At 42.1% G+C, this 17,838-nt stretch overlaps 1 protein-coding gene across 1 annotated transcript in view; it reads right to left on the bottom strand.

The window, feature by feature from the left end:
- The window catches only part of ERCC6L2 (ERCC excision repair 6 like 2), a 169,646-nt gene that overhangs the window by 48,671 nt on the left and 103,137 nt on the right, over positions 1-17,838 (bottom strand). The window contains exon 15 of the mRNA XM_077299632.1: positions 16,392-16,472. Coding sequence (XP_077155747.1) covers positions 16,392-16,472 — 81 coding nt within the window. The remainder of the gene's footprint in view (positions 1-16,391; positions 16,473-17,838) is intronic.

The raw sequence follows: 17,838 nt of genomic DNA, 5'->3' as shown, positions 1-17,838 counted from the left end.
TGTAACAACCAACGTTTCCATGATCTTGGCACAACGTGGAAGGACTGGTGAGGCGTGACATCATGCTTTACAAACCGAGAATAACAGTATGTTTAGAACATCTAATACTTTCGCCTCTCATTCTTTTTTTCTAGTGGATATTTTGTGTTCTAAAAATAATAAATGCACCCAAAGGTAATCTTTTTATCTAAAAGAAATATATAAATTCTCTTTTCCTCCAAAACTAAATTTAAAGTTTAGAATAGGGAGACGTGCCAAGGTACTGATATGGTAAGGAAAGTGCTCAGGAGCGATTACATTTTACCAGTGTGGATGTTCAAACAATTATATTTTCATAAAGCGCAATAAACGTGTCCAAGAAAAGCAAGAAAAATATAACAGGGTTATAAAGGAACTTTATGGTAACTCTTAAAGGGTTTGTCTAATGTTTCTTCAGACGCGCACCACTTCTCTACCACCCGGCTTCCAGCTTGTCAGGGACAGTGTGCTCCCGAAGACTGATAGTTCCAACTAGTGGCATTGTGGCTGTGTGTGTATTTAGCTTGTGGCAAAGATAAATAGTAATGATCAGTGGGTGGCATGATGCACATTACCATGTTGCAAGCAGAGGCAGCTTAGCTTGTGGCAAAGATACATAGTAATGATCAGTGGGTGGCATGATGCACATTCCCATGTTACAAGCAGAGGCAGCTTATCTTGTGGCAAAGATACATAGTAATGATCAGTTGGTGGCATGATGCACATTACCATGTTGCAAGCAGAGGCAGCTTAGCTTGTGGCAAAGATACATAGTAATGATCAGTGGGTGGCATGATGCACATTCCCATGTTACAAGCAGAGGCAGCTCATCTTGTAGCAAAGATACGTAGTAATGATCAGTTGGTGGCATGATGGGGGGGTGGAGTGGCAACAAAGCTGGACAAATCCAGGATCTGGCTAGCCTCACATCTGTGCTTGCAAGCAATATAGCAAATATCTTGCAAGGGTGTTTACCTTGCCTGGAAACTGGCCACCTCTTATGGACTGCAGATGTGAGTTATAACCTAGTCAACAAGAAGCTAAAGGGGTATTCACATTTCCAAGATAGTATCCCAATATGTAGTAGGTGTAGTAATAATAATAATATTAGCAAATACGTCCAATTAGAAACGTACTATCGTTTTTCTGATTCGCTATGTCACTTTCCTCATGTGCAGACATTGCGGGACCTTAGGTATCCATGGTTATGACCAATGATGTAGTGACAGTTAGCTAGTTGCTAGTGGTCGTAACTTTGGATACCTAACGTCCAGCAATGTCTGCACATAAGGGAAGAGGCATAGTGAATCAGAAAAAACTATACTACATTTCTAATCATAATTGGCGGTATCCTTATATATTATTTCTAAACACTCTTTTTTGGTGATTACTTTGTATCTCTGTTCATACTACACCCACGCACACAAATGATACACCATTTGAAAGGTAAACTTGCCCCCTTCAGCAAGAAAATAGCCAAACAAACCACACATCCACGATGTGATCACAAAATACAGTTTAAACATTAATTTTCATATACCTGCAATAAGGAAAAATGGCACCACACTACCACAAAGCTGCTTACAGACATCACAAACAAGTCCAGATTGCACACTTCTCTGCAGGTGAGTCACTATGGAAACACATTTGGAAACATGCACTGCTTATTCTATTGGAAACATGCATTGCCTATTGTACATTTCAAGCTGCATTTGGAGCGCAGACCTGACATTGTTTGGGTTTGGAATTACTTTGCAGGATGACTAGGAAGAGGCGTATAAAAAGCAGGCCTCGAGGCAGGCCAACACGAACGAGACGTCCCAGAACTCTTCAGACACCATCTCAGTGAACATCAAACAGGCTACAACCTCATGAATAAAGGCAACAAAGATATGAAAACCATAGAAAGGCTCAACAGAAGCACAGACAACAGATAGTGAAGCAGATTAGAACACTACTGCAAGAGCACTGAATTGATTTCGTTCCACCTGATTACTTCCTGCGTCTACAACAAGACATCTGTGCATGGAGGTGCCAACATTCCCTTCCAAAGACATACCGTTGTGCTCGTTTACTACTTCCAGACAATGAAGTTAAAACCCACAGTGTTGGGAGTATGGATAAAGTATGTCCACATTGTTCAGCAAAGCTTTATTTAGGTGAAGTCGGTCGTGACCAATCTGCTTCCATCTGTTGCCACAATGGAAAGGTTCAATTACATGCAATTGCTGTTTGTAAAGAACTTCAGACACTTATTGAAAAGAATGATCACGTAGCTCAAAACTCTTTGCAAAATATACAGTTCAAGTGAACTCTGTCAATATTCCTGGCAGGGGGCCATATTGTTTCAAAATACATGGCCAGGTTTATCACATGGTGGGAAGTTTACAACCACCTGAAGGGGTTAACCCAACTTACGCAGGCCTTTTCATTCTCAAATTTGATGCTGCGTTGCCGCATCGTATTGACAATCCAGCCAATAGAAAATGTCGACAAGATTTAATGGATAAATTGCAAACAATGCTAACAAACCATAACGAGGTTTTATAACAGCGATATTTTATTTTGCTAAGACATTTTTTGGCCTCTACTTATCAAACCAATTTTTTGTATTAACAATCTACATGTATAAATACCTGTCTGTGTTCATCATGTCATTAAATACATTTACATTTGACCAGCTTGTTTTTTGGAAATTGCCTGCGTCCCCGACAACCAATGTGCGAAAATTTTGCACAGGCCAACTAGTCTGCTAATATTATTATTATTATTATTACACCTACTGCATATTGGGATAGGATCTTGGAGATGGGAATACCCCTTTAACTACAGTATACCTTGAAAAATACCTCCATTCATGAGAACTTTCAATAAGAGGTAACATACAAAACAGTAACAGAAAATCTAGTTTTACCAATAGATTGCTACAATGTATTTCAGTGTCCAATCACTAAAGGTGGTCTCAATATTAGATCAGTGGGGGTCTCACGCCCTTCAATCAGCAAAGCGATGTGGCTGTAGCACAATGGAAAAGGCACAGCTCCATACATTGTGTAGAGGATAATGCTGCTCCCTTTTATTCCTTATTACAGAACTAGCTCTTTTATTTATTTTTTTTTTTTTTGGGGGGGGGGACAGGACTTCCAGGTATGCAGTGCAGTAGCGGTGGTGACCTCTGCAGTCAAACACTGGCCTTAACGGTCTTTTACCATCTACCACGGCATCACCTCTCTAGACCAGTGATTGCTGCTAGCGGTCACATCTGCTGTAGACGGGAAGTCTGTAACAAACGAGGAGATGCGAGGAGAAAGGCAGCACTGTAGTGACAGGGACACCATTGGGGGGAAGTTCCAAAGTTACCTGCCTGGCGCCAATTGTTTGAAATACAAAATGGACAATCCTTTTAAAGCCATATTAGGATATTGGACAGCGAAGTTTATATATCTAGGAACTAAAAAATCTAAGAAAATAAATCCATCATTATGTTCCTCAGAAGATGCCAAACACATAATTTTCAATTTGTTCTACATCCGCATGACCATGAGGTTGTGACTTTATCCTATGCCAGTGACTCACTTGGGTGAGGTGGTACGACGTGGTCTGTCTGTATATCAAAGCTAGACAAAATATCCTCTCACACATCTGCAAATCTGGCAGAAAATTACATTTGTGGAAGGCAATATTGTCATCTGTTTTGATTTCTAGTAAGTGTGTGTATTTAGCTTGTGGCACAGACACATCGTAATGATCAGCAGGCGGTAAAATGAGGGAGATGCTGTGAATAGAGCACATGAAAGGACCACAGAACCAAACATGCAGACTGACATATTTGAGAGAGCTAATAATAATAATCAAAAAGCATTAGGATTCTATTAAAACTTATAAAACATCTTCATATTTTTATAAATGAATTTGTTGAAGCATAACTCACACAAACAATAACTATACATTTGTATTATTCATTTGCTTCTTAAATACAAAGACAACTTGGTAAATTGTTTTCCTTTTAAAAATGTCTACCGTTTTGCTGCTGCAATGTCTATAAGTCCTTTATTCTGTAGCTAAGTGAATAAAAATGTAACACATCCATCAGAGCCCTGCTCCTTATTCTGAGGGCTCTCTGCTCCCATCACCCTATTCTCAGTGTTAGAGACAGCGGGAAAAAAGGTGGAATACAGATCTGCAGTGGAAAGGGAAGGAAGTATCTCAGGGAGGGAAGAGAAAGCTGGCAAGGAGGAAAGGACATGGAGGAAATAAGAACAGTTTTGGAGCTGTACTGATATATGAAAGCAAGTGAAGTTTTCCAAATTTGAATTTTTATGCCCTTAAATCACAGAGATATATCACACAAAATACTTAATAAGTAACATTTCCCACATGTCTACTTTACATCAGCACAATTTTGGAACCAACATTATTTTTTGTTTGGGAGTTATAAGGGTTAAAAGTTGACCAGCAATTTCTCATTTTTACAACACCATTTTTATTTTAGGGACCACATCACATTTTGAAGTCACTTTGAGGGGTCTATATGATAGAAAATACCCAAGTCTGACACCCAAGGTGCTCAAAACCATATTCAAGAAGTTTATTAACCCTTCAGGTGTTTCACAGGAATTTTTGGAATGTTTAACAAAAAATGAACATTTAACTTTTCGTCACAAAAAAATTACTTCTGCTCCAATTTGTTTTATTTTACCAAGGGTAACAGGAGAAATTGGACCCCAAAAGTTGTATTGCAATTTGTCCTGAGTACGTTGATACCCCATATGTGGGGGTAAACCACTGTTTGGGCGCATGGCAGAGCTCGGAAGGAAAGGAGCGCCATTTGACTTTTCAATGCAAAATTGACTGGAATTGAGAAATGACGCCATGTCGCGTTTGAAGAGCCCCTGATGTGCCTTAACATTGAAACCCCCCACAAGTGACACAATTTTGGAAAGTAGACCCCCTAAGGAACTTATCTACATGTGTGGTGAGCAATTTGACACACCAAGTGCTTGACAGAAGTTTATAATGTAAAGCCGTAAAAATAAAAAGATCATATTTTTTCACAAAAATGATCTTTTCGCCCCCAATTTTTTATTTTCCCAAGGGTAACAGAAGAAATTGGACCCCAAAAGTTGTTGTGCAATTTGTCCTGAGTACACTGATACCCAATATGTTGGGCGCATGGCAGAGCTCGGAAGGGAAGGAGCGCCGTTTGACTTTTCAATGCAAAATAGGCTGGAATTGAGATCCGACGCCATGTCGTGTTTGGAGAGCCCCTGATATGCCTAAACAGTGGAAACCCCCCAATTCTAACTAAAACCCTAACCCAAACACACCCCTAACCCTAATACCAACCCTAACCATAACCACACCCCTAACCCTAATCCCAACCATACCCCTAACCCCAACACACCCCTAACCAGACCCCTAACTCCAACACACCCCTAACCCAAATCCCAACCATAACCCTAACCACACCCCTAACCCTGACACACCCCTAACCCTAATCCCAACCGTAAATGTAATCCAAACTCTCTTCCTAACTTTAGCCCCAACCCTAACCCTAACTTTAGCACTAACTCTAACCCCAACCCTAACCCTAATGGGAAAATGGAAATAAATACAATTTTTTAATTTTATTATTTTTCCCTAAGGGGGTGATAAAAGGGGGTTTGATTTACTATTTATAGTTTTATGTTTTAGCGGATTTTTATGATTGGCAGCTGTCACACACTAAAAGACGCCTTTTATTGCAAAAAAATTGTTTTTGCATCTCCACATTTTGAGAGCTATAATTTTTCCATATTTTGGTCCACAGAGTCATGTGAGGTCTTGTTTTTTGCGGGACGAGTTGACGTTTTTATTGGTACAATTTTCGGGCATGTGATATTTTTTGATCGCTTTTTATTCCGATTTTTGTGAGGCAGAATGACCAAAAACCAGCAATTCATGAATTTCTTTTGGGGGGGCGTTTATACAGTTCCACGTATGGTAAAACTGATAAAGCAGTTTTATTTTTCGGGTCAGTACGATTACAGAGATGCCTTATTTATATCATTTTTTTAATGTTTTGGCGCTTTTATACGATAAAAATTATTTTATATAAAAAATTATTTTTGAATCGCTTTATTCTGAGGACTATAACTTTTTTATTTTTTCGCTGATGACGCTGTATGGCGGCTCGTTTTCTGTGGGACAAGCTGATCAGCGGTACCATGTTTTTATATCCCCGTTTTTGATCGCGTGTTATTCCACATTTTGTTCGGCAGTATGATAATAAAGTGTTGTGTTTTTTTTGTTTTTACGGCGTTTACTGAAGGGGTTAACTAGTGGGACAGTTTTATAGGTCGGGTCGGAAGCGGCGATACTAAATATGTGTACTTTTATTGTTTTTTTTATTTAGATAAAGAAATGTATTTATTGGAACAATATTTTTTTTTTCTTTATTTAGGACTTTTTTTTTTTTTTTTACGTGTAAATTTTTTTTTTTACTTGTTTACTTTGTCCCAGGGGGGAACATGACATTTTGCAGCGCACTGTGTCAGGTCAGCGATCTGACAGGCACTGCAGGGAGGCTTGCCGGCGCCTGCTCTGAGCAGGACCCGGAAGGCCCCCGTGGCCATTTTGGATCCGGGGCCTGCAGGGAGGAGGAGGTAGGAGACCCTCGGAGCAATGCGATCACATCGCGTTGCTCCAAGGGTCTCAGGGAAGCTCGCAGGGAGCCCCCTCCCTGCGCGATGCTTCCCTATGCCGCTGGAACGCTGCGATCATGTTTGATCGCAGTGTTCCGAGGGTTAATGTGCCAGGAGCGGTCCGTGACCGCTCCTGGCACATAGTGCCGGATGTCAGCTGACACCCGGCCCCGATCGGCCGCGCTCCCCCCCCCCCCCCCCGTGAGCATGGCTGATCGATGATGACGTACTATCCCATCGGTGGTCATACAGGCCCATACCACCTCGACGGGATAGTACGTCATATGTCAGAAAGGGGTTAAAGTATACAGGGACATAGCCATGATAGCATGAATTGTTTACAGTGCTGTTTTTCTTTTATTGCATTTCACTTAAAGGGAACCTGTCACCCCGGTTTTTCACTCCGAGATAAAAATACCGCTACATAGGGCATGAGCTGTGCTTTACAAAAGTGTTTTTTTTCTACCCTGATTCCCCACCTAAGCTGCCGAAATTACTTACCAAAGTCGCCGTTTTCGCTTGTCAATCATGCTGGTCTGGTCATATGGGCGTGGTGACAAAGCTGTTTCTTCCCCCAGATCTTGCTTAGGTGAGTTGGTGGCGTAGTGGTTTGCGACTGCGCAGGTGACGAATAACAGCGCGATCTGCGCAATATCCCTGGTGATCGGTGGGGGCGGCCATCTTCCTGTGGCCGCGCGTGCGCAGTTGGAGCGCTCTGCTCCCCGGGGCTTCAGGAAAATGGCCGCGGGATGCCGCGCGTGCGCAGATGGAGATCGCGGCGGCCATTTTCCTGAAGCCGAGATGCGAAACCTAAGCAAGATCTGGGGGAAGAAACAGCTTTGTCACCACGCCCATATGACCAGACCAGCATAATTGACAAGCGAAAACGGCGACTTTGGTAAGTAATTTCGGCAGCTTAGGTGGGAAATCAGGGTAGAAAAAAAACACTTTTGTAAAGCACAGCTCATGCCCTATGTAGCGGTATTTTTATCTCCGAGTGAAAAACCGGGGTGACAGGTTCCCTTTAAAGGGGATAATCGGGACTTAAAAAAAAAAAAAAGGCATGTGGTTGCTAACAGAGACAACCACCTGCCTGTTGTACTTGGAGCTGGACATTGATTGCTCCTGCCAGAGATTCAGCTACTCCCTGTCAACAGAGCAGCAGTTTGTCTTCCTGCTGACAGGGCGGGACTACTGGTGTCATGCTGATTGACAGCCGGCTTTCCACTGCCTAGCTGTGGGAATCCTGCTGTCAATCAGCATGACAACAGCAGTTCCGCCAAGTCAACAGGAAGAGAAACTGCTGCTCTGTTGACAGGGAGTAGCTGAATCTCTGGCAGGAGCGGTCAATGACCCGGCCGGGTACAACAGGCAGGTAGTTGTCTCTGTTAGCAATTAAGTGCCTTTTTTTAAAGTCCTGGATATCCCCTTTAAGTGCAATAAAAGAAAGACAGCAATGTAAACAATTCATGCTGTCATGGCTATATACTGTAAATTGGACTCCTTGAACTTTTTCCTTTGCAGACTGGATCAAATAGTTTTTCTATGCTAGGAGCTACAACTTCATCATCTGTATAGGTAGAAGGTTTAGTTAGCTGATGAGATATTGCTTACGTTTTGGTTTTAAAATAATAAAATGTAAATAGGATTGAACATGCTGTGACACGAGGACAGTATTGTGTAAAGCAGAGAGAGCTGCACAAACTGAGTATAACTAAGATTTCATGTTTTACTAATCTAACTCTCTGATCCCTGTGGGCTAATTGCTTTTGTGTGTGGTCTCAATAAAGAAAAAAAACTTCTCCGGACCCTCTATTTTCAATACTTAGAACACATAGCTTAGACTAATGGAGGTCAAGCTTTGAAGTGATCCATAAAAAATAATCTTTATTAAATGACAAGTTTAAAAATTCTTTAAAAAAGCAAAAATGTCCAACAGGGGACGCTAGTGTGGCCACATAAATTACAACAAAATATATGTGTGTATATATATATATATATATATATATATATATATATATATATATATATATAAAGATATGAAGGTACAGAGAATGAAGTTGATATATTGGACAATCCCAAAGTATCAGAAACTTATCCACAAATAGACAAAGTATCGTGAAATGCTGTGCTCCTTCATTTAAATGTTCATCAGGCAGGTTTGATTTACTATACTCAGGAGGATTACATTTAAAGTGCAAATAGACTAGTGCTAGTATTCAATACAAACATGAAAATCTGATGATTCCAGAGAGGGAGGCCTTAAAGGAATACCTGCAGACTAGTCTTGCTGCAGGTCATATAAGACCCTCTAAGTCCCCTGTGGCTGTGGGGTTCTTTTTTGTAAAAAAAAAAAAATGGGGGTCTTAGGCCGTGTCTGGATTTCAGGGAGATTAATAAGATCACTGTGCGCAATCCTTACCCCTTGACGCTAATTCCGGATTTGTTTAACCAATTAGATGGAGCCAAGTGGTTCTCTAAGATTGATCTCCGTGGGGCATATAATTTGCTGCGGGTTAAAGAAGGCGATGAATGGAAGACAGTCTTTAATACAGTCTTTAAGGTCATTTTGAGTGTCTAGTTATGCCTTTCGGCCTTACAAATGCTCCGGCGTCCTTTCAAAATTTCATTAACGACATCCTGAGGCCGTTGATCAGAAGGAGTGTGATTGTTTATTTGGATGATATTTTGATCTATTCGCACGATCTGGAGTCGCATTGGCAGAGAGTCCGTGAGGTTCTGCAGATTCTGAGAGAAAACACACTCTTTGCTAAACTGGAGAAATGCGAGTTTGCGGTACAGAAAATTATTTTTTTGGTTACTTTGTTTCCAGTGATGGTTTTGAGATGGACCCGGTGAAGGTTCAGGTGGTATTGGAGTGGCCTAGGCCTGAATGCTTGAAGTCGATTCAGAGATTTTGGGGGTTTGCTAATTATTTTAGAAAATTCATAAAGAATTTTTCTGTTATTGCAAAACCTCTTACTGCTCATACTAAGAAGGGTTCCAATACTGTCCAATGGTCCCCTGAGGCTGTTAAGGTTTTTGAGCATCTCAAGGAGAGGTTTAGCTCTGCTCCTGTTTTGATCCAGGCAGATGAGACTAAGCCCTTTCTGGTAGAGGTGGATGCCTCATCAGTAGACGTGGGGGCTGTTCTGTCCCAGGAGGGAGAGGATGGGGTGCATCCCTGTGCTTTCTTTTCTAAGAAATTTTCAGAGGCGGAGCTCAACTACGATGTTGGGAACCGAGAATTGCTGGCTATTAAGCTTGCGTTTGAGCATTGGCAACATTATTTGGAGGGCGCTAGACATCCTATACAAGTCTTTATTGATCATAAGAACTTGATCTATCTGGATGCTGCTAAACGTTTGAATACCCGTCAAGCTAGGTGGGCATTGTTTTTTGCCCAGTTCCATTTCTCTGTGACATACACTCACCGGCCACTTTATTAGGTACACCATGCTAGTAACGGGTTGGACCCCTTTTGCCTTCAGAACTGCCTCAATTCTTCGTGGCATAGATTCAACAAGGTGCTGGAAGCATTCCTCAGAGATTTTGGTCCATATTGACATGATGGCATCACACAGTTGCCGCAGATTTGTCGGCTGCACATCCCAAAGATGCTCCATACAAGGCAGGATGGATCCATGCTTTCATGTTGTTTACGCCAAATTCTGACCCTACCATCCGAATGTCGCAGCAGAAATCGAGACTCATCAGACCAAGCAACGTTTTTCCAATCTTCTACTGTCCAATTTCGATGAGCTTGTACAAATTGTAGCCTCAGTTTCCTGTTCTTAGCTGAAAGGAGTGGTACCCGGTGTGGTCTTCTGCTGCTGTAGCCCATCTGCCTCAAAGTTCGACGCACTGTGCGTTCAGAGATGCTCTTAGGCCTACCTTGGTTGTAACGGGTGGCGATTTGAGTCACTGTTGCCTTTCTATCAGCTCGAACCAGTCTGCCCATTCTCCTCTGACCTCTGGCATCAACAAGGCATTTCCGCCCACAGAACTGCCGCTCACTGGATTTTTTTTCTTTTTTGGACCATTCTCTGTAAACCCTAGAGATGGTTGTGCGTGAAAATCCCAGTAGATCAGCAGTTTCTGAAATACTCAGACCAGCCCTTCTGGCACCAACAACCATGCCACGTTCAAAGGCACTCAAATCACCTTTCTTCCCCATACTGATGCTCGGTTTGAACTGCAGGAGATTGTCTTGACCATGTCTACATGCCTAAATGCACTGAGTTGCTGCCATGTGATTGGCTGATTAGAAATTAAGTGTTAACAAGAAGTTGGACAGGTGTACCTAATAAAGTGGCCAGTGAGTGTATATCCCTGGGACAAAAAATGTTAAAGCTGATGCTTTGTCTCAAAGTTTCTCCCCAGCGGTTAATACTGAAAAGGAAGAATCTATTCTGCAGAGAGGGGTGGCGGTGGCAACATTAGGTTCTGAGTTGGAAAATAACATTCTTAAAGCCCATGATGTGGCACCAACTAACACTCCGTATGGGAAATTATTTGTGCCTAAAGCCCTGAGGAGAGCTTTTTTTACGGAATGCTATGAGTCTTGTTTGGCGGGTCATCCAGGGACAGCTGAAACAAGAAAGTCGATCTGTCGGAGTTTCTTATGGCCGGGGTGGCTAAGAGAAATTATCAAGTGGGTGCGTCAGTGCACCGTGTGCGCTAGGTCTAAGGCTTCTCATGCTCCGGCGGCAAGGTTGCTTTCCCCGTTAGAGGTTCCTAGTTCTCCATGGACGCATCTTGCAATGGATTTTATCACCGACCTGACGGTCTCTGAGGGTTTTTCTGTTATCTGGGTTGTTGTGGACCGGCTTAGTAAGATGTGTCATCTGGTCCCGTTCAATAAATTACCCTGCGCTAAGACACTTGCCAGGGCATTTGTGAAGGAGAATGTCAGACTCCATGGTGTTCCCACAGACATTGTCTCCGATAGGGGACCACAGTTTGTGGCTGCTTTTGGCATGCCTTTTGTGACAGACTTAAGGTTTATTTGTCATTTTCGTCAGGCTATCATCCGCAGTCCAATGGACAGACCGAGAGAAGAACCAGGACGTTGAGCAGTTTTTGAGATGTTTTGTAGCAGACAATCAGGAGATGTGGTCGGAATATCTACCATTAGCTGAGTTTGCTCTCAATAATCAGTCTTCTTCGGCTGGGTGTTCTCATTTCTTTTGTTGTACTGGGAAGAATCCATCTTTCGGTCCTTTTTCTAGGATTGGGGCGAAGGTGCCTGAGGAGGAGAGTTTTTCTGGAAATTTGGAAAGGGTTTGGACCAGTGTGCGCCATAATCTTAAACAGGCTAATAGGAGGTCTAAGAAATATTTTAGCAAGAGAAGAAGGGAGGTGGGGTTTGTTGTTGGAGACATGGTTTGGTTGTCTTCTAGGAATCTGCTTTTGAAGATCCCATCTAAATAGTTGGGGCCGAAGTTTGCAGGACCTCTCAAAGTGGTTCACATTGTCAACTCGGCAGCGGTGAGATTAGACATTCCTTCATCCTGGAAAATTAAATCAGTTTTTCATGTATCTTTGCTGAAGAAGGTTGACACGCCAGATAAGGTGGCTATGCCCTCTGCTTCTCCAATTAATGAGGACTGCGAGTTTGAGAATTCACGCATTCTTGATTCCAGGTGGCATAGAGGAGGGTTACAGTATCTTGTGTCCTGGAAGGGTTTCGGTCCCGAGGACAATTCCTGGGTGAAAGCTGTGGACGTCTCAGCCTCAAGGTTAATTAAGGCTTTTCACAGGAGATTTCCGAATAAGGCCCGGCCTAGAGGATCCGGGGGATCCTCGTTAAAGGGGAGAAACTGTTAGAATCTGTTTAGCTTGTGACTATCCGCCATTTTCTTGTGGAGTTCTGGCTGCTAGACTTTTTCCTCTGGTGCTGGGTTTGTCTTGGGTCAGGTGTTTGTATCACTCTTTATTAACCAGCACCTGCCTCCCAGTCCTTGCTGGACAACAGTGTTAATGTGCTTCAGATCTAGCTTGGTGCTTTGTGTTCTGTGTGTGCTATTTGTGCAGTGCTGGTACCTCTGGTTCTGCTAGCCTTAGTTTCTGTTTTCCATTGGTTTCTGCAGCCTTCTCTGTGTTTTCTATTAGGAGGTGACCCGTTTTTGTACCCATTCCTTAGTTCTTTTAGGGAACCCCTTCCCCTTATCTATAGGTCTTCGCTTGAGATCGTCGGTGGGTCTATTCGCAAGGAATGGGTCGCCCACTCCATCGTAGGGTTTCAGCCTAGTCATAGTGCAGGGTCAGTTTTCGCCCTTCTACCTTAGACCTGTGTTGCAGATCCGTAACATGATGAACATTTAAATGAAGGAGCACAGCATTTTGTGATACTTTGTTTATTTGTGGATAACTTTCTGATACAACTTATAAGTATATATATATATATATCTAACATATAAAGCTGAAAGTGTGTGTGTGTGTGTGTGTGTGTGTGTGTGTGTGTGTGTGTGTGTGTGTGTGTGTGTGTGTGTGTGTGTATGTGTGTGTGTGTGTGTGTATGTCCGGTATTGGCATCTGCACCGTCGCAGCTACAGCCACAAAATTTTGCACAGTCACACGTCTGGACCCCGAGAGCATCATAGGCTATGTTGTGAGGCGAAATTTTAACCCCGCGCGGTCCAATTAACCAAACAATTTTGCCCCTATCTACATAATGGGGAAAAAGTGAAAGGAAAAGTGTTGGAGGCAAATTGACAGCTGCCAGATGTGAACAAGGGGAACTTAAAGAATGAGAGCGATGGCGCCAAAGAGTATATACTATACAGTTGTTAAGGTGGGGCCCCGACATGGGATACTTACCACACACGGGGATATGAACACACACGAAATGCACCACACACTACCACGTGCTTGAACACATATACCAGCCTCAGCACACATTTCACCACACATACACCAACCTCGCTACATAAAAGTCGAAACACAAAAGTCGCCACTCAAAACTCGCCACGCGCAAAATTCGCCACATGCAAAACTCGCCACATGCAAAACTCGCCACACGTGCAAAACTCACCTCATGGGAAACTCACCATACGCAAAACTTGCACACGCGGAAAAATTGCCACATGCACAAAAGTTGCAACACATGCAAAAGTTGCCTCACACAAAACTTGCACATACTCAAAACGCACCACACATAAAACTCACCACGTGCAAAACTCGCCACACGCAAAACTCGCCATGCGCAAAACTTGCTGCTCACAACTTGCTACACTAATCTGTCACATGCAACTCGACACACAAAAAGTTGCTACACGCATGTCGCCACACAAAACTCATCTCACAAAAGTTGCTACATGCATGTCGCCACACGCAACTCAACACACACAACTTGACACATGAAACTCGCCCTAAAACACACACAAGTCTGGTATTATCCTTCAAAAATAAAAATCTGATTAATAAGCAGACAAACTACAAGAGCAACAAATGTACCATATAGGAAATACGGCAGCTGCCAGTCACATGATCTGTCTATTATGTGTATGTGTGAGCTAATATATACTGCCAGGGGGGAGGGCTTCCTGTTGGCTGGGGATTTATCAGGCTGCCAATTTAGCTTACAAATACTGAGGTAAAAATACTGACCAAATAACGTGTGAACGAGGTATAATACAGGAGATGACACACAGATATATACTATATACAGGAGGAGATGACACACAGGTATATACTAGATACAGGGGAGATGACACACAGGTATATACTATATACAGGAGGAAATGACACACAGGTGTATACTATATACAGGAGGAGATGACACACACATATATACTATATATAGGAAGAGATGACACGTATATACTGCACTATATACAGGAGGAGATGACTTACAGGTATATACTATATAAAAGAGGAGATGACACACAGGTATATACTATATACAGGAGGAGATGACATACAGGTATATACTATATATATAGGAGGAGATGACATACAGGTGTATACTATATACAGGAGGAGATGACATACAGGTATATACTATATACAGGAGGAGAAGAAACATAGGTATATACAGGAGGAGATGACATACAGCAGGTATATACTATATACAGGGGAGATGACATACAGGTATATACTATATATAGGAGAAGATGACATACAGGTATATACTATATACAGAAGAGATGACATACAGGTATATACTATATACAGGGGGAGATGACACATAGGTATATACAATATACAAAAGGAGATGACATATAGCAGGTATATACTATTTACAGGGGAGATGACATACAGGTAAATACTATATACAGGAGGAGATGACATACAGGTATATACTAAATACAGGAGATGACATACAGGTGTATACTATATATAAGGGAGATGACAAACATGTATATACTGAGGGGAAAATGAGAGGTGTGAGGAGAAAATGAGAGGTGTGAGGTGAAAATGAAAAGGTGTGAGTGCAAAATGAGAGGAGTGAGGGAAAATAGTGAAGTGATCGGAAAATGACAGATGTGAGGTCGAAATGACAAGTGTTAGGGGGGAATGAGAGGAGTGAGGGGAAAATAAAAGGAGTGAGTGGGAAAATGAGAGATGTGAGGGGGGAAAATGAGAGATGTGAGGGGGAAAATGAGAGATGTGCGGGGGAAAATGAGAGGCGTGATGGGAAAATGAGAGAAGTGAGGTGCTATAACTAACCACAGATATTCACTATGCCCAGGCAACGCCGGGCTCTTCAGCTAGTATATATATATATATATATATATATATATATATATATATATATATATATATATATATAAACATATATTTTGTTGTATTTTATTTATGTGGCCACACTAGCATCCCCTGTTTTGAGCAGCTAACATGTGCCTCTAACATCCACGGGTGGAATTGCAATCCACCAGCGGCTGTTAGCTAGTTAAATGCGACTGTCAAACTCTGACAGTGGCATTTAACATGGGCTTCAAGCAAACGCGCTAGAAAACCCACCCATCAGCGCCCGTGTCACATGACCGCGGGTTGCCGATGGGTTGGTATGACAACCAGAGGTCTCCAGCAGACCTCTATGATTGTCATTGCCAGATTGCTATGAGCGGTGCGCGTTGGTCAGCGCTCATTGCAAGTGAGCAATTCTGCTACATAGAGGTGATCTGATCATCACCTGAATGTAGCAGAGCCAATCGGGTTATGGTAGCTTCTAGTCTCCCATGGAGACTATTGAAGCATGCCAAAAGTAAAAAAAAAGTTATGGCTCTGGGAAGGAGGGGAGCAAAAAATGAAAATGCAAAACCAAAAATACCTCTGGTCGTTAAGGGGTTAACTTGTCATTTAATAAAGATTATTTTTCTATGGATCACTTCAAAGCATGACCTCCATTAGTCTAAGCTATGTGTTTTAAGTATGAGAAAGAAGTGCCATGTAATATACATGTGGAGTTTCATGAGTGTCCTTTGTTTTCTGCAGCTATTGGAGATTTGCATTGGCAGTTTGCTCTTGCTTAACTCTCTCTGTAACAGACTTCAACATAGAGCGTGGATGCAACACGCATCTGGAGGTTGTATCCAATGAGAGTTATTGCTTAACTTTGAAAAACAACGAATTTCCAATTGAAATAAAGCTTCTATTTCAGTCATTACAGTTGAGAATTGTATTCAGCATTACTGATATGAAATAACATAGCTGAGAGAGGAAGACATTTCTATATAAGCTTACCGTGTTAGTGTCATCTGAACTTGATTGCTGACTTACATACATAGTAGTACTTCTGATTCCAGCTTCTACTTGACCTTCACGCTGAATGTAAAAGAAGAATAATGTAATTAGGTTAAAGCTATTAAATATCCAGTAATACATAACCTTTAGGGTATGTTTCCACATTCAGGAAACGCTGCGTGTTTGACGCTGTGTAGTGCCGCAGCGTCAAACCCGCAGCGTTCAGATGTTACAGCATAGTGGAGGGGATTTTAAGAAATCCCGTCTCCACTATGCGGTAAAACACACAGGCGGCAGACCCGATTAAAAGGACATGCGGCACGTCTTTTCAGAACGCAGCATGTCTGTTTACAATGCGTCGCCGCTCCGTCGCCGCGCCGTAAATTTACCATAGACAATCATTAGATGCGGTAAAACCGCATCTAATAATTAGTCACATACGTACTAACTGGGTAAACGCAGCTTACTACGCATGTCAGCCGGCTCACCTGTCCCGCCCCCGGAAGTCCCTCGTCCACTGCAGTTCTCGCGATAACTTATCTTATTGCGAGAACTGCCGTGCACGTGACCGTGGTTATCTCCGGTCACTAGTCTGGTTCTCACAATCAGCTGATCAGCTGACTGTGAGAACACTGCAGTGTAGGTGATCGCTGGAGAGTTATCTCCAGCGATCATCTACAGGCTCTGCTACATCTGGATGTCACTGGATAGGGGGTGCTCACAGTTATGTAGGTGCTCAGCAGAAAAAATAAATCTATCAGATAGGATGAACTCCGGCACCCAAAATTAGTCTATATGCAGTAAAGTTTTTTATTCATGAAAAAAATTTGTGTACAGACACCTTTATACAACGTTTCGGCTAGTATGCCTTTTTCAAGTTATGTCTGATTCTGCAAGACAACAATAGACTATTGTCATAATATATATTAACATGAAAAACATAAAAACCAAAACTTATCTAATAGCATCACCAGATCCCTTTTAGTATAGTTCCCATATCAAAACCCGATACGTGGGAAAAGAAAACAGAATAAGCAATACCCCAAATATGAAGGAAATAGGGCAAATGAGAGGGATCACCACGTTGGTGTCCATTTTATCCTTATTATTATATAGTGATTAACAGTGATTGGGTGGAAAAAGATAGAGTAAATACTTAACAAGTCGATAGTGTCCTCCTTGGTAAAGCTATATCAGGTCCCACTATGAAAAGATATATATATAAATGGAGCACGCTGACATATACTATTCAAGCCGTTCCTAGCCTTGAAAAAGGCATGAATAAAAAACTTTACTGCATCTAGAGTAATTTTCAGTGTCGGAGTTCATTCTATCTGATACATCTGGATGTCAGGCATCCAGATGTAGCAGAGCCGGACTCGTCTAGACTGTGTGCACGTACAGCACACAACATACACCATACAACATACACCATGCAACATGCAAC

Source organism: Ranitomeya variabilis, chromosome 1 (genome assembly GCF_051348905.1).
Source record: "Ranitomeya variabilis isolate aRanVar5 chromosome 1, aRanVar5.hap1, whole genome shotgun sequence".
In the NCBI taxonomy this organism is placed as follows: domain Eukaryota; kingdom Metazoa; phylum Chordata; class Amphibia; order Anura; family Dendrobatidae; genus Ranitomeya; species Ranitomeya variabilis.
The sequence above is the reverse complement of the archived record's forward strand: the minus strand, read 5'-3'. Positions and strand labels throughout refer to the sequence as shown.